At 38.3% G+C, this 22210-nt stretch overlaps 1 protein-coding gene across 1 annotated transcript in view; it reads right to left on the reverse strand.

The window, feature by feature from the left end:
• The window catches only part of SNTG2 (syntrophin gamma 2), a 381958-nt gene that overhangs the window by 162172 nt on the left and 197576 nt on the right, over positions 1-22210 (reverse strand). Inside the window, exons 4-6 of the mRNA XM_018559229.1 lie at positions 7940-7996; positions 5312-5369; positions 5102-5145 (exon numbers count right to left, since the gene is read on the reverse strand). Of these exons, the coding sequence (XP_018414731.1) occupies positions 5102-5145; positions 5312-5369; positions 7940-7996 (159 nt within the window). The remainder of the gene's footprint in view (positions 1-5101; positions 5146-5311; positions 5370-7939; positions 7997-22210) is intronic.

A 22210-nucleotide genomic window follows, 5' to 3' on the forward strand; every position in this document is an offset into this window, starting at 1 on the left:
CGCACATAACAAGCAATGCATTCCTATGGGGCTTGTTTACACTTGTGCAACATGAGAAACAGTACATACATGATTTTTGGCAGATTTCAGTGAGTTCTGTCCCCAACAGACTGTAGTATAGTCACAAACGCGCACAAAACCACATGCCTATTAAAAATTCCACATTTAAACATGTACTAAAACCGCACATTTTTTGCGTGTACAAAACACGCTAAATTCTAAATGCCTATGTGTGAATGGAGACTGATGATCCTGTTAGTGATCACAGAATATTACCAATTAGAGAATTTCACAATATAGCAGACCGAGAGTTTAAATGGGCGTTTATTTAAAGTTTTTGTAAAGTCAAACCTCTCTTTGTTAGTTTTGGATAAAGTAGGGAAGAGTTAGATACTATCAGGTTTTTATTGCTTTGTGAGATTCACCCTCTCTATTGGTCCTTTGTCACCTGGTCAGAAAGTAACTGGAGAATAAAACTGTAGAGCTGTCTCAAGAACAGGAATAAAGGGAAAATATCCCAATAGGAACACTTGTTCTGGTGACCATTGTCTAATAGGGAATTTTTCTTTGGAGGGATTTACTCTCACCTTCTAAATTTAAATTCAGGAATTTGGGTAAATTTACTCAAAGTGACTCTATTCAAAACTTTATTCAAATTTAAAGTGACTCTATTAAAAAATGACTTTATTAAAACATTTAAAAAAATTAAGGCTTTAGATATACTTTAATGAATTATTTTAGTAGTTAAAGCAAATGTAAACCCAGCTGTTAATAAACAAGCAGGGCATTCTGATGACACACACTATTAGCAGAATGTCTGTGAAGGTTCTCATTCATCCAGGTCATGGTAGATCTATAAAAAATAAGTCAAGGCAATTGGACATGCTGGATTTTTCTTGAAGACGTCTCACTGGTCACCCAACCAGCTTTCTCAATTCAGAATGACTTGTATTTAACAATAACAATTCTCTGGGAATAAATATGGTGAATGTTGCTCCAATCCACATAACATGTCAGTTGCAACCAGGTGTTGACTGCATTTACATAATTGGAGCCAGGAGCTGTTTGTAACATTCCCATAGAGAGGCTAAAGGAAAAAGATCACTCCTTTGAAAACAGGCAAGTATGCATCCCAGACAGGGAGGAGGACTGGTTCAAAAGAGGTGTGAAAGAGGCCATTTATGTAAAAATGGAAAAGCCAAGCTTGAATAGAGGTTGGGGGTGAAACATCTATTGTCTGCCACATACAATGCTGTTTTAACACCTCCTAGACTCCAATTATGCAAATGCAATCAACACCGGGTTGCGACTAACAGATTATGTGGATTGGAGCGACATTTACCATATTTATTCCCAGATAATTTTTTGTACAAGTCATTCTGAATTGAGAAAGCTGGTTGGATGACTAGTGAAACGTCTTCAAGAAAAATACAAGTCCAGTTGCCTTGACTTATTTTTTATAGATACTATTAGCAAAGTTTTTGAAACCATAGTAATGTTTAAATATTTTTAAATTATTTTAAGCTGCGACAAACATTTTTTTTTATATATTGAAAATATTTTCAGCTGTCACATGACCACGCTATCTTTCCCACAGTGTCTACAGGGTTTTAGGCACGGAGAAGCCAGCAGCACATTGGGCATCTGTGATGTTGCTGCAGACTCTGCTGCATAGCTGTCATACAAATACTGTTGTTTGGCGCATGGCCCTGGGTTGACAACAGGAAGCTATGAAGAATGCTGTACATAGCAAAGTGTAGTTCCCCAGATGGAGAGCATTCAGGCTGACAATGCTAATGCTGAAATGGAAGCATTTTCACCCTATTACAGGAAGCCCGGAGAAGCAAAAGAAACTTGCAAGATCAACAGGAAATTAACATGGTGAGCAAAAAAGGCTTGTACTAGTATTAGGGACTATTTAGCTAACAACAAATAAAAAGGTCTGGTTCACACTGAGTGTATTGTCGCAGCTGATTCAGCGTGACAAAAAGCTTCACCAAAAAAGTAATTCTTATGGCTGCGGTTTACACCTGAGTGTTTTGTCACAATAAGCAAAACGCCTGTCGCTGGAAACAGTACATGAGCTTCTTTGGGGCATATCCCAGCTCATTTTGGGCCCCATAGACTCAATAGGAAATTATTGGAAACGCGCATTGCAATTCGTTTTGCGTGTTTGTGCACATGTTTTGCCCATTTACTTCAATGTGTCACAATCTGCTTGTAAAAATGCACGTATTTAGTGCATGCATGAAAACGTGCAGCAAACAGTGTGCTTTTTTTCAAAAAGGAAACGCTGTTGTCTATGTCGGAATCAGGTCTAAGTGTGAATATTCCTGCAACAATATGCGGAATTTAATAGGTGCAAACATATTGTGCAAGATGCATTTGTTCAAAGTTGCAACTTTTGCAATGTTTTAAATGCACCTGTACCTACTCAGTAAAAGTTTATTACATACATTAAAAAGACTAGAAAGGCATTGTAGTATATACTGAGGTGTCACATGGCATGGCGCATAGGACTTTTATAACAATTTACAATAATTACAGCATAAGGAGTGGGTTAGGGTTGGCAACCTTGTGCTTTGTGTTACTGTTCAAGTATGATTATGGTCGAATACAGCTACACACTTGTACAATAAATTTCTTATCAAACATCTTTAATTGTTTGTATGCCATGTATAAAAACGGAGCACTACTTGAATTATCTTCTTTGGGTGACAAAATAAGGCAATGCTTTGTATTACATGTGACAAGAAAACACTTCCAGTAGGCTTAATGCTTCAAACTGAGAATGTTGCTAGGCAACGCCAAAATAGAAAATATTGAAAAAATAGACAATTGAAAGCTTTTTGCAACTATCTATGCATTCAAAAAATCACCATTTGCAAGATACTTTGCTGGGCTGCCACATACTATAAGGAAGGGTTAAGGGAAATGAAAAGATGCAAGCATACAGGTGGCAAAAAGCTTTATTTTGAGTTAGAAGTATTATCCAAGTCACAATTTCAACACAAAAGCCAGACCAGACTTGTATGACAAGCATCTATAGAGTCACTGAGTTAATTTACTAAAGGCAAATAGGCTGTTCACAAATAGCCAATTATTTCTCCATAGAGAAATCTCAATATAGGACAACCAAGTCCAAAAATACTATTAAACAATGATTTTATTATAACCTTAAATAATCACATCACATAATAATGACAAACATTTAAAAACAATTAAAATGTATCCCTTCTACCCTCACCATGGCTTTATATTAAATGTATAGAGATATATCCGACTATAATACTAAGGCCCCAGCTATGAATCGATTTGTAGTTGTTATTCAAGTACATCATGAATAAATAATACTTATCATAAAACCTCATGAGTAGGAATCTCATAACATGCAGTAAGCACGTGTTCATGGATGGAATCCAGCAATCCTATCCACTCCATGTATTTTAGGACATCAAAGGTTTGGTTGCTGAATCATGTGGTTCTAATTCAATTTGTAAAAATCTTGATACATCCACAAGTATCCAAACATTCATATGGATTAATTCATCAAACTTGCAAAAGGATCAACATTCCGATGTGATAAAAGTAGGAAGCACGGATACTGCACAACATGCCCCGCTGTTATATCATATAGATCCTTTTGAGAACGTTGAATCTCACAGATCGGAGTACCCACATGTACTCAATGGGGTTGATTTACTAACCTTATAAACACACCACGAACGTGTATACACCTCTGTAGTGTGTTCCCTCCCAGCATGATCTATGGGTGGAATCTAAACACCTTTGTAGTGTGTAGTGTGTGTACACACCCAGCAGGTGTGTTGTGCAAAGCCCTGCCCTGAATTGCAAGGTGATGTTGTGTAAATTAGCTCTACAATGTGTTGCTTGCGTTGATGAATGCAGGAATGTAAATGCATGAGCTAACCATTTTTGTCTACACTGTGAAGCAGCACTATATATGCATCATGTGCATGATTTTTCCATATATGGCATTAGTGGAAATATGCTTATAGAGACTTTTTGGTTGATAAATACGTTTTGCTGTGTAAAAATCACACGCACCTGGTGCGTGCGTGTGTTTAGGTTAGTAAATCACCCCCAATGTCTTCACTCGCAGCAAAATACATCAGTGAATAGATCAAAGTGCTGTGCTCCAGAGAGGATATATAGCAGACACACATGTGTATAGTTCAACAACAACCTGGTTTGAAATCCTCATTTATAGCATATATTGAATGAGCAGACATGCTGATCATACAGTGTTGCAACAGAGATTAGATGTACTTATCTCTCTTGAGTAGAGACTGTAATTCAGAAGTCCATTTGATGAACGAATTGCACGGCTTATTTTGTCTTTATTTTATATTTTATTTCATGCCAATTATATTTTTTTTCACTTTTTTTTGCTGTATGTGTCCTGTTGAGTAGATTTCATTTTACTTCCTGTCACAGAAGCACAACCAGAAGCAAGAATAAATCACTCCACTGTGAGGGAAATCGTGCTACAGAACAAGTTTTACAGATGGAAGATTTTCCCTCTATACCTGAACCAGTGATCGATGTAAAACATTAGATTTCCCATTTAAAGAGAACTAAAGCCAAACCTCTTTTTGGCTTTAATTCTCTTTTGGGTCACAAGGAGTACATTTACTAATTTACTACTTTTTAACTACAGTTACTTACTAGAACTTCTGAATGTTTTTTAAAGCCCTGTCCCCACTGAGGTTTTAAATGTTTTCTCTTCTTGTTTTGCCTGACACATCACTTTGACAAGAAATGAGCGGAAATATACCTCATGGGGACACAGGCACCATGGAAATACACGTGACCCTCTGGAGGATATTTACCTTCTCTTCCAGTTCTATGTCCATCATGCAGATGGAGAGTGGGGACAAATCTCACAAACAGGGGCACCGAGAGTAATAAATATGTGACAGACATTGTAACTCTCTCCAAAACTAAAAACAAAATTTTTGGCTGAAGCTGGATGTTTGAACTAAAAATACATAATAAAGCATTTTACTATGACTTTTATGATTGTTTCAAACCATTAAGATGTAAAAATAAAACAATGATAAAAAACAAAGATACATACCTGCATGAGTGCATCGCCTGTGAACAGTAACCCACTCTGATCAGCTAAAGAGCAATAAAATCAACACTCTTTAAGTAAAATGTAAATATAATGGGAGTACAGTGATAACAGTAATGATAATAATGATAGTAATAATAATAATACTTCTTATAACTATATTATATTAACAAAACTACTTTTTAGAAATACATCTGCATAAATGGGATTTACCTGGTTGATCTTTAAAGATTTTGGATATAACAACAGGTACTTTATGTTGTGCTCCACCCTGGAAAAAAAATATATAATAAGGTATATTAGTCATTTATAACACATCCTTGCAAAGCACATTATTTTTATCTTGGCAAAAGATTGTTAGATTCAAATAAGCATTATGCACAATTTCCTAAAGCCAAATGGAACTTTCATTTTCAGTCAGTTAAATAAATGCATTGTGAATCAATGTGCAAAGTCTTAAATATTGTTTAGATGGATAGCAGCCGCAGTCAGCCTCTCCTCTGCCAGCATGATGCAGAAAAGGAATGCAGTTACCTGTGTGTAAGCAGTGGTCTCTCTGCAGTAGTCAGACACACTCCCACCGAGTCAGAGCAATATCTGTGCAATCAGCTGAGCTCATGCATCCGGCTGATTAGGATATGTCTACCTGTGACTCACAGAGGAGGTTGCAGCACGTCAGACTGCTGCAGAGAGATTACTGCTCACACACAGATAGCAGTTCTTCTCTATGCTGGCAGGGGACAGGTTGTTTTACTCTAGCTGTGAGTGCTTTCCAACCAAACAAATTGGATGACTTTGCTCATTTCGGTTCACACTAAATGTATTTTGCTAATTAAAAAAATTAAGAAGAACAGAATTTTAAAAAGTAATCCTTGCAGTGGGGTCACCCCTGCACTGCAAAGGTTAAGTGCCAATTTGGTCTAGGGGTGAAAATAAAGAAGAAATGTTCACCCGATCCTCAGTCCTGCGGCAGTGACCGCTCACCTCTCTCCCCCCTCTGGTCATGTCTAATGAATCTGTATTAGATGTGATGTTGACACATGCCCTTAGACCTCTGGAGCCCAGGGGAGAAGCGGCTGCATGGACCAGTCTAGCGTTCAGGCAGGACTGAGGATCGCATTAGTATTTCTTCTTTATTTTCACCCCTAGACACAATGAGCACTTAAACCAGCAGTACAGGGGTAGCCCCATTGCAAAGGGTAATTTTATAAAAATCTTGAAGTTTGTCTTTAAGGCACCATTAAAAATAAACAAACCTTTATATAATATTTTTTTTTTAAATGTGTCTTTATTAAAGGTTTGTGAAATGCAACAAGATATATTAATAGGAAGAAGGCCCATTCAGTCTAGTACAGTAAAGGTTGCCTAATACAAACAAAAAAGCCTTATATACATTTTAAAGACATTTTAAAGGATGAATATGTTAAAGTTTCAGGAATGCATCTGACCTGCATATAATGTACTAGAGGTAGATGAGATTTCAACCTACCTGCTGTCCTTTCATTCCATAGAAAAATGACTACTGCCTGTGATAAGCCTTATTAAGCCTATTATGGCCAGTAACACACAGGGGTCTATTTATCAATGTTTTCATCCAGATTCACACTCCTTTGACCCAAGATTTTCCCCGAAGATTCCAATAGAAAAATTAGCGAATCTTGGGTCAAGAGTGTATGAATTTGGGTCATCCAAGTCATGCAGGTCTATTCACTAAGCTGCCGAGGGCAGCCGAGTGAACAACCGACCCCAAGTGAAGTGAGCCGAACACTAGGAGCGACAGGGAGAGTTTGCTGTATGGAGATCAGTGTCCCTGGTTAGCAGGTAACCAGGGACGCTGATCTCTCTGCAAGTGGCCAGAGCCAGCCGTAAGATGTCAGAAGACAGCCGCTGTCAGAAGCAGGCTGTCGGCCGGCCAATGGCCGGCCACTTGGCCAGCTTCGGCTTTCAGCACGGCTCAGCCGAGCCGATGCATATGCGTTCGGCTCGACTGAGCCGCTCGGCCACATTCGGGAGCTGTAGGGGCTATAGTAAATAGCCCGTACAGCACCCCTTCGGTTCTACTGAACCGAAGGAGTCCTGGGGCCGAAGCTAGCCGAAGGATCGGCCGAAGCTACGGCTAGATCCTTCGGCAGCTTCGTGAATAGACCCCATGGTATATCTGTAAAACATAAATCAAGGCAACTGGACTTGCTGTACTTTTCTTGAAGATTTCTCAATTCTGAATTGATAAAAGTGGTCGGATGACCAGTGAAACATCTTCTCGAAAAATACAGCAAGTTTAGTTGCTTTGATTTCATTTTTACAGGTATAATTATAAAAGAATTGCCTCCGTGTTAACTGCTGGCAGCAAGCAGATTCTGCTTTTCTTTCCCCACTGGAATATGGAAAATAAAAGTATGATCCTGATTGGTTTTGGTGAGTATCTGTCCATTTTTTACAAGTTGTTTTTATTCCACCAAAAAGCTTTCAGAAGACAGAATATGAAGCAAGAACCAGGTTGCAATGCAAGCCATAAAAAACATGCTATATAAACAGTGATTACAGCACCACAGGCAAGAACCAAAGGCACCACAGGCAAGAACCCCCTTTATTTTACAATGTGTTTTATCAACCTAAACTGTGTTAAAAAATACCCTGGGCTAATAAGCCATTGAAAAACTCCTCCTAACACATTGGTGAATAAACATACTCCGGAGTTAGTTAGGGGAATTTTCTAACCATCTTAGTAACCATGACAACCATTTTTCTAATATAGTTTTGGTAAAAGTAAAATATTTTGTCTATTTCTCTGAGTGATTTTTGTTTTGTGAGAATGTGTAAAGGATCCAGAATATTACATACCTTGATGCTTAGGCCTAATCCTCCAACGGGGTCTCTGTGAAGTGTAACAGTTCTGCGCTTTAAAAAATTGGAAAATAAGTAAAATTTAGGTTAGTACTGTATATAAATAACCATAGCTAAAACATTCAATATCACTTATTATGCTCCTTAACCACTTGGAGACCGTGGTGTTAAACCCCCTTCCTGTCCAGGCCATTTTTTTAGTATTCAGCGCCGCAGTACTTTGACATTTATTAAGGCATGCAGGCATGCAAAATTTACTATATAAAGAAAAAAAGTACCAAAAAAATAAATAAAACTTTTCCCTACATTATGTTATGAAACATTTGTTACCCAATTTTTTGGCAAAATATTAAGAAGGGGTTGTGCCGGTATATAGATACCCAACATGTCAAGCCTTAAAAAGCTTTTTCTGCTCATCAATTTAGAGGGTTATTCACAAAACTAGCCGAAGTGACAGCCGAAATGGGGCGAACAGCCGGCCAAAAGCCAGCCGATCGCCTTGCAAATGTAGGCTGGGCGGAGCCAGCTGTGATCTCACGGCTGACTCTGCCCAGTTGTTTTTCATTGGCCAGGACCAGCTAGAAGAATTCCCCATGTGAATGGGGCCTAAGGATACCATTATCCAGGCATATATTAGATATTGATAAAAGAAGGAACTTCCCCTTTACAGTCATATTGTCACTCTTCTTCTGAGTTCTTATTGCGAGAAAGCATTGAGACTCTTTGAATGTAGGTTAGCAGGGTGAGCAGGGTGATAGGGAGATGAGGTCATCAGTGTTGCTTCTCCTTTCGCTGGCCAATCACAGGCTGGGGGAGGGACAAGACCTGTAAGTGTTTTTTTTTACTGTAGCTGGGTGGAAAACAATCAGGTCTTCTGCCCTGCTAGCTGTACTTTATGGTAGAGTGGTATAAATCTCTGAATAGGATGAACAGAAATACAAATCCTTTGGCAGGTATTACAGCTCCTAAATATCTATTTGTGTTGTGCCTATTTAGTTGTCTTCCTAGAGTTTAGCTTTACCTCTGTGTTAAGCTAGACCAATCATGGCATTAGTTTCAACTGATTCCTGCTAAAATGGCCAACATTTGAGACATGGGGGGCCATGTTGGCAACACCTGGCTTGATAAACTCAGGAGTCATGTGGAAAATTTTCATCCAAACAGTGACAGACAATTACACGCACTCACTGCTCAGAGATTGAGACATCTGTGCTTGCCATATTCCTTCATCTATGTTGTTTAGCATGGATGGAGACATTTATTTTTTTAATTAAATCTTTGTGTGTATGGCTAGCCTCGGATGTTTCATGTATGAAGACCAGCATACCATACACAGAGAAAGAAGAGCAGCATTTTGACAGTAAATTATACATTCCAGTGTTACTTCCACATGATAGTCGTCGAAGGGTTAAATTGTAAACATTTAGGACTACTTAACAATGTATTTCCTACAGAACGATTGTGTACTCCTAATCCTGTTATATGTTTAAAATGAAAGGGGTGACCCTTAATTTGAAATCATCTTCCATGTCCTATTATTTTTCTGAGTTTTATAATTGCTTAATGAGGGTCAAATGAGCAGTTCACTGGATAAATAAAGGAAAAGCACAAATTAATTAATGGGTGGCGGTTCACATGTGATAGAAGGTCACACTTTGAAATTACTTTTTTTCAGTTTGGACACCATGTAATATTCTTCAGTAATTAAAATAATTATTGTGTTTGTTGCTTACTTCAGAAATTAGAAGGGGCATTGTATTAAAGAGTTCACAATTATTATTAATGTATACACCTGTTTTATATTATAACTAGTCAGGTTGCGGTAAGGGGACAAAAGGGAACGAAAAACCCTTCGCCTAAAATACTGCGAGGAACTGTAAAACACTTAAAGTGACAATAAAGTCACAATTCTCCCCCCAAATCTAATTCAAGGACTTACCTTACATGATGGCTCTTGATGCGATCATCTTCTTTCCAGTAGTTTTCAGGAGTCCCTTCAGCTCTGGTGCTGGTCTCTGATCCAGTGCTGACTGCTGCGTCTTCTGTGTCCCACGGTGTCTGTCCGAAGTGCATGCTCCCGGCTGCTTGCATTGACTTACCCTGTGTCTCTCCTGTTTTCCCGGCCGAAGATCTCTACTGTGCATGTGCCCGCCCCATGATCCTTAACGTCTGTTCAAGAATCTTCAGATCTTCAGACTGGAGTGAGCGGCGGAGACACAGATAAGTAATAACATTTTTGGTAACTATTTTATTGTTCTAAATGTTTTTAGATATCTACTGCTTGCTATCAGTAGGTATATGTAAATACAAAAGTGACTTTACTACTACTTTAACTCTAAAATGTTATGCATGGGCAATATACGCAAATTAAGCATAGCACTTAACCCTTGCAGTGCAGGGATAGCCCCACTGCAAGGGTTAATAAAAATTATGCCTGGATCTCTGCATTAAGTAACTTTGCCTTGCAGCTATGAAATATGTTATACATTTATATGTGTTGAAGTGTTTACCAAAATGTCTGCAGTTGTGCACCACTGTCATCCCCTCTGCCATGTCTACCTGAGACTCACTGCAATTGACTGAGAAGTCTTTACAATATAAATGTGCCTATTTACAGAGGGTCAGCTGTATATGTGAGTTGCATACCTGCATATGAATCCTGTTCCTTTTATTTCTGACCCATGGATACCTATCATGATGCCCTACATGATAGTTACCATCTAATCAAAATCTGTTCAAAATGAAAATTTCTGATATATGAGGATATCCAGTTTCATTTTGGATTCACATATCCTGTAGAGATAAGAATTAACCTGAATTGACTGAGAATGTACTTTTGCATGACCCCGGAATTTCAGTATAATGTGTCCAGCCCTCCATCCACTTAATCCCCGCTACCAGGGGAAGGGTGCCAGTGTAATGTTACAGCATCTTATTTTTTTCTACAGAAATTATTAAACATTACATTTTATTCAGCTTGGCCGTGGCTTAAATTCATAAACTTTGGCCTCGCGGAATGCTAATTTATAATTATGCTGTCAGTCCAGTAATGTTAAAAAGAAAACTACAACATGCTCATTTCATAAAGAGCTGCTTTAACTAAACGATAAGATGTATGATAGCAGTATTCTTGTATAACTGTCTGACCCCCCTCGATCAGACAGCCTAAAACGATTCTTGTGAGAGAATTGCCCTGTTAGTAGGTAGTCATCGGAGGAGGTAATAAGAGCTCACGTAGCAATTCTCCAACTCTTTCTATATGTACGAGGGTCAATCAAAAAGTAATCCCTCCATGTCTGTAATTTGAGATCTATTAGAGTGTACCATGTTATAGAGGTATATAACATGTACCTCTATACATGTATGTGTATATATGTATATAACATGTACCTCTATACATGTACCTCTATATAAGCATACATAACATGTATGCTTTTCTTTTTCAGATTGAGTGATTAGAACCATGGATCTGCGGCCAAAACAACGAGCTGTAATTGAATTTCAAGAGGGTTTTGCTAATCGTAATTAGCTAAAGAATGTTTATTGACATGCTGTAGTGGACATTAGCAATGTGCGGCATTGGGTGAAGAAACTTCACGAAGGAGAAACCGAAAATCCACTACAACATCCCCGTTCCATTACAGCTTGTTGTTTGTGATGCAGATCCATGCTTCTAAACACTCAATCTGAAAAAGAAAAGCATACATTAGTGGAGTACGGACATCTCTATAATATGGCACATGATCATTCACAGTCCCTCTAATAGATCTCAAGCCACAGACATGGAGGCATTACTTTTTGATTAATGGAGGCATGACTATTTGCAACCAGGCCAATTCCTTTCCTTACTGAGAAGAGGAAAGGAAGTGTTAGACCTTCAGCTGCATCATTGAATAAACAGGGCAGATGCTGGTGCTAAACTGAAGGGAAGATGTCTCCCCATTTTTGTTTTTTGGACATCATGTCTAGCTTTAGATATTTTAAAGTATTATTAAGTCCTAGGCAAAAGTCTCATGCCTAGGACTTAATACAGCTAGAATAGCAAACTTTTTATTATTATTATTTATTATACATATTATTTGATTACTTTTAAATCCACACACTATGCACCACTTTTCTTCCCCAAGCAGCAGCTTGCTGTTTATACTAGACGTGTAAATTTTGTTTTGCTCCAAATGGATATTCATAGAAATTTCGTTAAATTTGGACTTTCGGATGCATCCAAATTTCCAAAGTCTGGATGCAAACGAATCTAAATGGACCTTTTATGATACTTAGGATCTGTCCAAGTTTCAATTTAACCTAAACTAAATTGGACATATGACTGTTCTCTGGCCAGTCAGATGGGTTTTTTGGCTGTTGGGGGCACAGCCATATGACTGTGTTTTCCGAAACGAAAATTCAGCCAGATTTGAAAATCGAATAATGACACAAATCAAATTTCGGATCAGAATTCCGAAAAAAACGGAATTGATCCAAAACTAAACTGAAGACATTTTTTGTGGGGTTACAGGTCTAGTTTATACACCCCTGCTTTAGCAATGCATACATGATCCTTAGTGATGATGTGGTCAGCTTCTGCTGGACTACATGTCCGATTTAGCTTTGCACAGTACAACTCTACAAAGCCGACTGCAGTGCTTAGTCAATAGAATCAGTCTGAATGTGCTGTTGTGCTCTGCATCACCACATCAGCCTGTTGTCAGAGTCGGAGTTAGCATCAAAGAGTGATGATACTGCTCCTCCATAGTTATAGTCAATGAGTATTGTCACCCTATGACAAGAAAACACTTACTGGCAGGATCATCAGGTGCAAATAAAGGAACACAAAACCTATTAAATAAACAATGCAGCCATCAAGGACTGGTAAGCTATAATATGTTCAATTTTATTTTTGGATTCCCATACTCTTATATTTGTAAAGTTGTATATTTATTACGCTGCAATGTTAGTGCCTTAGCAGAATTAATGTGTTCATAGTCTTTTTTACCTGACAGAAGTAAACTGAGAGTGTAAGCCTGTTTTCATAAAACTATGCACGATGCTAAAGAGGAGGGATAATATGGTAATTCTTTATAGAGGTGGAAGAAGGATGTACCTGGGTTACAGATGCCCTTTAAAGGAGGATATATGTGTTTGGACTTTAATTTAATTTGCAAATAGTTTATTCAACTAGAATTAGAGCAAGCAGTATGCATTAGCAGTGATCTCTGCCAGGCTCTAGAAAGAATATACCACTTTTAGTGTCTAGTCCACTGTTCATTCCTGGAGTAATGTATCACCGACATTGTAGATATGGGATACACATCATACATTTGCTAAATACTCATGAATTATACTGAATTTCTTTGTCAAGAACTGACTGGACACTGAACTTTTAAAGCAATGTCAGTTATAAAGGCACTTTGGCAAATCTAGCTTTGAAAAAGGTTAATGAGCATTTTAATTTTCCTTCTAGTTCTCATAGAGCCCTGAATAAGAACATTATTAACCATATATTCATTGCATTAATCAAGTCTATTGTCTTCAATCTCACTATAGCCATTCGCTGTGGCTTTAGGGAGGGTTTTATGTAACCATTCAAGATGAAGTTGTGAAGGTTATTCTATTCTTTTTAAGTAAGTATCATATTGTAGGAGTATGGTGTGCTTAAGTCAACCATGTATATTGATTACTAGGCGTATAATGCACATGAGGTTGAGAGAAGCGTATCAAATTGTCAGCTCAACAGAGCTCAGCAGAGATACATTGTATGAGAGAGACTTACTATACATGACAGCTTGTTTCTTTAAATCCCATCTCTGCTGCTTAAAAGTAGTACTTTGTTAATCCTTAGCATGGCTGTGACAATTTCTTAGGTGGGTGTGTGCTTTAAATGTAGGTGTGCTTTCTTTCTAATCTTGGCGTTCATGCAACATTTTTCTGTGGACTTCACTGAGCAAAGTCAAAATGAGGTCATCTAGTCACTCATCCAAAAAGCCTTTGGTTTCTATGTCTATTCTCAAATTGATGTATTAGTGACTTATCCCTTCCTGAGACATCTATGCCTGGCCTGAATGGAGCACAGAAAATCACTGCAGTCAATCCTTATGTGATAGCTAAACTCATCAAACACTTTGCATCCACTAAGATCTTTATTTGCAGAAGGGTTCAGGTAAAAAATATGTTGCAGAAGATGCTGGTTTTTGCTGGTCAAAAGCAATATTTCTCTCCTAACTTCAGTGTGAATCTTGCAGGAAGAATACAGACCTGCAGCTCTTATAGCACCCTCGGTGAATCATTCGCCTGCCTTGGGAATTAAGCCTTTTATTGTGACACTGAAAAACAGGTTGACAAGAGTGCGTCAACAAGGTATAATGAAGAGCTTCTGTTCTTGCTCTCCCAACTTAGTCTTATTTTAGGGGGACCAACCCTTAACATGCCATTGCAGTCATCTAATCTCGCAAAAGTGCATACAAGCCTTGTCAACTTAAATAAATGTTCCAAACGTAGGCAACCCAAGCGGAAGCCCTGTTTGGATCTGGTAACAAGGATTTTGACTTTAGAACAAATGTCTGGGTCATTGTCAATGTTTAGGAATCTAAAGACATCTGCAGTAGTTTATTTTGCATAATACAGATGGAATTTATACCCCCTTTAACTACTCCAGCCCCCTTTATCATCAAACCACGCCAATCCAAACCTTGACAGAATGATACACTACACAATAGATGGAGTCAAATGGCCACGGCAGCCTTGTATTACAAAACCATTATAAATAACATTTTATAAATAACAAAACAATAACAAATAACTATACTGTATATCTTTTTGGGGTTTCAAGGTCCTAGAATACACTATTGGCTATAAAACAAGCCTGTATCTACGGACACATTTTTGTACCTGAATGCCCACCATACACCACCTTGGGGACATCAATAAATTGACCACAGACCCACATTGGTCAATATTACCTGGTCACAACTGTTTGACTTTACCATCACAGAAGCACACCAACACCAAAGATGGGTTTCTCCATGAACTTAGCCAAAAAACAAACATATGCCTTCAACCACCCTCTGAAGCCCCTCCTGGCCTACCACTTTCACCCAATCCAGTAAGTACCACTCCCCTACCTTACTTCTACCTTTCTTTAACCCTTTCCTATACTGGTTCCCCTTCCCACCCTTGTCATGTAGCCCTTCCGTTTATTCCTTTTCATTCCTTAGCTCCAGGCCTATCTGGACCTGCAAAAATACTTGTGGACACTCACATGGTGTCATGATCTGCAGGTTTAATTTCAGTGAAGCAATGTGGTGTGTGGACCCTGTCTAAGGCAAATAGAGATTGTTTCCAGGACTCCCATTTGGTTCTTTGTCAGTTGGTAGTGTAGAGTACCAGTCTTTGGTAAAATGTTTGTCTGCAGAGTTATTTCAAAAGCCAAATAAGTCTTTTCAGTTCCACTGTAAACACAGACTTAAAAAAAAGGTGGTCTGTTTGCCCCTCTGTCTCTGCCTCTTGTATTTTCATTTGAGTCTCCACCTCTGCTGCTTTTGCTTAGAGTTCTCTTTAGACCTTTTATCTCAATCTCTTGTTTTAATTTGAGTTTTCATTCTAGCCTGTTTTGCTGGGAGAGTTCTCCTTGTAGCTTCCATCTTTCCTCTCTTTTAGCAAAAGAGTTTTGCGCTTCAGTTGCTTCCACGTTTGCAGTGGTCTCTATTAGCCTGTTACCTAATGTTGATCTCCTTGAGAGAGAGAATCTAGAAAATTGGGATGTGAGCCTAGTTGATGCAGATCTATGAGATGTGGTCTCCTGAAAATTTTCCTTGACATCATGCACTAGGATCTCTTTGGTGGTCTAGGGTTTTAGTCTTAGTTCTACTAAGGATTCCTCTTTATTAGTATCCCTTAAGAAAGCTGTATATTTTGCAGACAGCAAATATATTGATAGATGACAGATAAGCAATCTTTATAGTTTTTTTTTTTTAAATTCTTTATTTTGAGCCAACATTTTACAGTAAACATACAACACATACACAATCGAAGAATGAGGATGTACATATACAATCTTAGCGAGTATAGCTATATCGTCTAGCCCCAATCGCTTAATTGGCCAAGGGCAGACAGTAACAGCATAACATCATATGTAACATCCAGGCATTTGGGGGGATCAATGCATAGTAAAATGGATAATATTCCGACATTGGGCATCTGAGAAAGTGTTCCCTAGTTCTCGTTCCCAACGTGTCAGGAACACAGGTTTTCCAGGTTCTGTTGGCGTTGCTAGGGTTGCGTAACTCTGTTGCTTGATCATTAAAGCGTGGGAAAAAAAATGATATGAATGTGTAGTTCTCTCCCACATGTGAGTAGGATTGCTGGATAACTCCGCTCTAGTAGTTCCATAGTTTTCTCTGAGCTTCTGTGGTGGTCTTATTGTACGTTTGGATTTTATACTCTGCTCTGCAATATCTGTGGAATCTGCTCTCTAGGAAGAGCAGTGAACAGCAGTGTAGGCAGGCACAATAAGTTGCCATAGTCCAATGCAAAAAAACAGCTCTTAATACTCTGGGATAAAATACAGGAAATGTATGTGATCATGTGTCTTCACAAGATGGCGAATGACACTAAGCTTAATTGAAGATTATGCATATTCACACAGAAGACTGATGGAATTATAGTTCTTTTTATTATTCTCACTACAATTGTTGTAAATGTAACTGATGCAGAAGATGTTAGTATTTGCTGGTCGAAAAGAATATTGTTTTTCCAACTTAAAAGTGTGTCTTGCAGGAAGAATAGCAGGAACTTACAATGAGGAAAGATGAAATTGCATCATACAAAGGGGGAGGATAAAAAATTAGCGCAATAAAAACAGTGACCACAGAGCAGCAGCATGACCATGAACAATTAATTAAATGGTAAAGCTTAGGGAATAAACATACATGGAATTGCATTGCCAAATATAACTGCGGAAGGCAGCACACTGTTATTGCGGTATGTGCCTGCTTATTGGTCTATGGATCCATATTATATTGGCTATCCATACTATGGAAAGAAGCATTTGATATGGAGGTCCAAATGCCCCCTTTTATGAATTTCTAGTCAGTGATCTGTGGCAAATAATCTTTGAAGTTGATAATCTGTTCATACAACAAAGTCTGAATTAAGGCATCTATATCACAATGATACAGCACACCCATAAGTATGATCCCTGATTCTGTAGGCCTATTCTCTAAATATGGGCAGAAAACCCCCTTTATTGCATCACTTCCAGTGAACAATCCACAATGAACACAACAAGTATGCAGATTAGGACATTCAGAAAAAAGTCAGCAGTTCCTATCTGCATACTCGTTTCAGATCAGCATCTTAAAGTGTTAAAGCAAGAGGGTAAAATGATAGTCAGACAGCAAGCATTTGCCATAGGAAATGGCAGGGTCCATGTTTTTCTCATGTCAGGTGACCCTTAATGGGTAAGTTCAAGCTAGAAATCAGGAATTTGTATGGAAACACTTTTTCAGCATCAAAAACCTCGCTATCAATGACAGGTTCGTGGTGTCGAAAGCCAAAGTATTGAAGGTGTCCTGCTGCTTTCCCCCCTGACAGTAATAACTGCTTTCACATTTAGTGTTTTCTTAGCATTCTACTAGGATTTGCCTAATAAATTTAGAGGAACAGCTGATGCAGTTAAAATGATTTATATACTCAAGATTTAAGAACAGATGTAAGCTATTCTATCAACTGTTTCGTAATTTAGATGGTTGTGTCAAAAGACATTGAGAATGAACTTCAGATGGGTGTAGGTAATATTTGAATAGCATAAAATAATATATGACCTTTATTATACAGTGAAAACAGCATTTAACCACTTCAGTACTGGCCATTTTTCTGTGCAGGTTTGGCTGAGAATTCCTCCGTTACCCAACACTAACGGGTCTATTCACTAAGCTGCCGTAGGCAGCTGAGTGAAAGACCGATCTGAAGTGAAGTGAGCCGAACACTGTTCGGCTATTCACTTCAGGCTGGTACGGCTGATTTCGGGTTGGCCAAACATGCTCAGCATGTTCGGCCGACCCGAAGTGCAGAAGGAGTTCGACTCAGCCGATCCAACATCTGGATCGGCTGAGCCGAACCTCCGGCAGGCTACTCACTGCTGTTCGGTCTATTCTCATAGATGCCGAACAGCAGTGAGTGAATAGCCGAATGCCGCTGTTCTGCTCGGTCCCTCAGAGGGACCGAGCAGAACAGTTAAAGAGTGAAAAAAGTCAAAAAAAGTAAATAGAAAACGATTGTGGTGGACCTAGCAATGACAACTAGCTCCGCCCAATAGTTTCCTATTGTCCGGCGAAATTTTGTATAATTTTGGGGGGGACAAATAGAGGTTTCTTTTAGCAGTGTTTAATAACCGTTTTTTTTATAAATATTTTTTACTATGTAAAGTAAAAAAGTCCAAACATTTTTTAAAAGATCTCTTACTTTGGTTTTAAAATCATAGCAAATGAAAATATCAGGACAGTATGAAAACCCCCTAAACTACCCCTTTTTGGACAGAAGACACTCCAAGGTGATCAGAATTTTTTGCTGCAATTTTTTAGAAGCATGCCGGTATTGATGGCGTTAGAACATGGAGCTCAGTATTAATGCACAAGGTACAATAAACGTACAGGTCATAGAGAGAGGTGAAGGGTTAATGTACAGGTCACATACAGTGGGAGGATGGAGATGAAGGGGTTAAGGATAAGGGAAATTAAAGGGTTAATCCACACATCAGAGTGGAGATAGAATGGAGCTAATATATAGGGGGGGTTAAGGGGTTAAACATTGTATTATACTTTTTTTTGCTGCTACAGCTTGTTTTCACTTTAGGAAGCAATGAATGGATCACTCATCCATTAATTACTTCCTTTACTCTCCCCTGCCTCTGATGTAAGAGGAAGAGGAGGGCTTGGCAATATAAGCATTGCCATGTTACATAGTTACATAGTATTTGAGGTTGAATAAAGACATTAGTCCATCAAGTCCAACCTATTAGGATCTCATTCTAGGAGTACCTGTACCCCTGTATATTACGGTCCCTTAAGAAATCGTCCAAAAGTTTCTTGAACAATTCCACATTATTTGCTGAAATCACCGCCTGTGGCAGTGAGTTCCAGACCCTAACTGATCTTACTGTGAAGAACCCCCTTCGCCCCTTGTGCTGGAATTTTTTTTCCATCAATTTTAGGTGATGGCCTCTAGTTTTTGTAACGGAGTTAATTTTAAACAGTTTATCGCTAATGTTGCAATGATCATTGTGATAACATATACAGCTACTGCAGGACACAAAGCCGGTCTGATCAGCTCTGTGTCTTAAGCCGCTGTTCTGCACTGTCTAATGGCCACTCGCACACACCCATACACGTACGTCCTCCCGGAACAATGCGCCAGCGGACCGGCCCCTGTAATACAGCGGCAAGTCCGCAAGTGGTTGAAACACAAATTTAAAAAGTGTTACTAAGCTTGGTCGCTCTTAGGCAAGTGGTTATAAGTATGAACTAATCCTTAAAATTAGAACTGGTAAACCGATAACAGGCTGATAAATGACACCAGGCAAATACCCACCCATATCATATAGAAGCCATGTCCTGAGAGACAATAGATTATTGCAGTGTATGCTTAACAAAGATTTTCAGCTACAGTAATAAGACACAAAGAGTCCTTAAAAGCACATTTAAAGTGAACCTGTAATATTCAGCACATTTGAAAAGTGGTACTACTACTACTACCACCTTAGTGTGACTGCATGATCCTGTATGTGTCTTTATTTCCTTTTGTCTGGACAAGATCCTTATCCTAGGTCCAGGCTGTATCCAGGGCCTAACATTCTATGAGATTTATGAAGTCCATTTGTAACAAGTTTGCAGGACTGTTTGCCTTGTGAATATCTGTAAATGTCCTGCTCTGTGCAAATACATGCCAAAATAAACATTCTTTAGTATTTTTCTTTATATTATGGCCACTAACTGGAGCTAAAAGAACATAGGAAATAGGTGTTTATTTCTCCTTAGCACTATGTAGTGACCATAATATGATATTACATGAAAAAAAATGTGATGCTATAAAGAACATTCGCTTTGGCATATAGGCACAAAGAGCAAACGTTCACAGAAGGGCTCTGCGAATATTTTTTAAATAGACCACAAAGTGTATTTCCACTTTTGCAGTCAAATATATACATATATATTTCTTACTTCTTAGTCTAGAGACACTATGATCTGTGACTCTAGATCTTTAACAATGTGTTAGGACAGATAGTGTGAAAAATCCAGCATTCAACTGATAATGAATGAGATCAGCACAGGACAGACAGGGTTAATTGGGTTAGAAATTACCTTCCCACCCCCTTGCTTTCCAGAGGAATGTTCAGTCAGGAAAGATCAAGTAATATGTAAGCAGTACATTTTAGGATTTATTTTTTTTTAAGCTCTGCTATGTGAATGAGAACATTGAACACATATTTGGCTATCCCAATTTGGCTGCAAAAGTGGAAATAGACTTTAAGCTTCTCCTCCTCATTGTTCTAAGCCTCACCTCCTGTCATTCATTTGTCAAATTCAAGGCTTCTACTGGCCAAAGCAAAAAAAACAATGGAATTAACTTTGGTCTACCAGCTTTGTTGCTTAAAGCTGAACTGCAGGTATAAGTATTTATATATACTTACATGGGTCCAGCTTGGCTCAGTGTAAGTATACATATTTTATACCTGGTAGGGCCACAAAGATCCTGCAAAACACTGTAGTAGCCAGAAGTACTGCCACTGCTGCTGAATGTCTTCCCCTTTCATGTAGCAGCACAGAAGGCCACTCGCTCGGCACAGCAGCCATTCAGTGAATACCTAGTATTTTTATCGATGACAATGATACTAGGCATACTCTTATTGAACAGGGGGAAGTGCCATCACGATCTGCCTCTTTTCCAATCAGAGAACACTTACAGGGCTATTCACAAAATGGTGAAGAGTTTGCAGAACTCAGGAGAAGTGAACAATCGAGGCCAAAATAGCTGATTTGGAAAAAAAAATCTAATTCAGCTCACTTTCCAATTCAGCTATTTTGTCCTAGATTGTTCCCTTCTCCTGCCTTGTCCAAACTCTTCACTCTTTGTGAATAGCCCTATTAGTTTACTCTAGGTTAACTTTAATACACACTAGTGAAGCCCTAAATGGCCTAATCCAAGCCTCATCATCACACTAGCTATGAAATCGAGCTTCACATTGTCTCTTTAAAGTGGGCTAACCAAAACTCATGAGTTCTGGGGTAAACCAAAACCCATGATAAAAAACAAACAAACCATTGCTGATTTACCATTAACATCTAAATGATTTAAAACACGATGACAGCCTCTTTTGCGCTACAATGTCAAGCACATTCATTTTTATGAAAGGCTCTTTAAGTACTAATTATATTCTTGCATTTCTCTGTAGCATCCATATTTTTACAGATCTGTAAAATCAAGAAGAAACTGACTCTGGCAAGGTGTTTAATTCCATGTAAAAAGATCAATAGAGAGCAGTAATATAAAATGTCATTGGAAGAAATAGATATAAATCACAAGCTTTTATTATTTTCCCATGCTAAGTGACAGTTTTACCTCTTTGCTAATTTATGATAAAAGACTATTTTTTTCTCATTCAGTTTTTTTTGCATTAACTGAAGAAATAAGGCAGAAGAGGACATTAACATTGGTAATGCAAGCCAACAAAATATACACTAGGGACTACAGTATAATGAAAATAAAGAATTACACAAAGCAGTAGAAAATGTTTCTAAAGTGTAAGTGAATTACTAATGCACGGTCATAATTCTAGGATGCTGCCTGCTCGACTAGCGGTGTGTGTGTACTCAGGCTTCTACTTGTCAACAATAAAAGACACTGTGGCCATGTAATATTAATGCAATTTAATATTTGGATCATAGATTAATAACTAAAACAATAGTCCATTAACATAACAAAATCAATTTCCTTGTCTAATAATAATAATTGTATATTGCTTCCCATTTTTTTCACTGTTATAAGTTGTACAATAAAAACATGAATCTGATTTGCAATAATGCAATTTTATTTATTCATTCTGTCACCGAGGAAAAAGTATATTTGAGATGCTGCAGATCACTTACGAGATAAAACAACATGTTTTGTCTCTATTCTCTTTGTTTGTCAGTGACTGGATTATCAGTATACAAATTTCATTCTTAAAGAGGAAGTTCCAGCAATCTAAAAAAGTAACCTTTGTACTGGGGCTACCCCCCC

This window comes from Nanorana parkeri, unplaced genomic scaffold, assembly GCF_000935625.1.
Source record: "Nanorana parkeri isolate BGI_ZX_2015 unplaced genomic scaffold, ASM93562v1 scaffold383, whole genome shotgun sequence".
Classification (NCBI taxonomy): Eukaryota; Metazoa; Chordata; class Amphibia; order Anura; family Dicroglossidae; genus Nanorana; species Nanorana parkeri.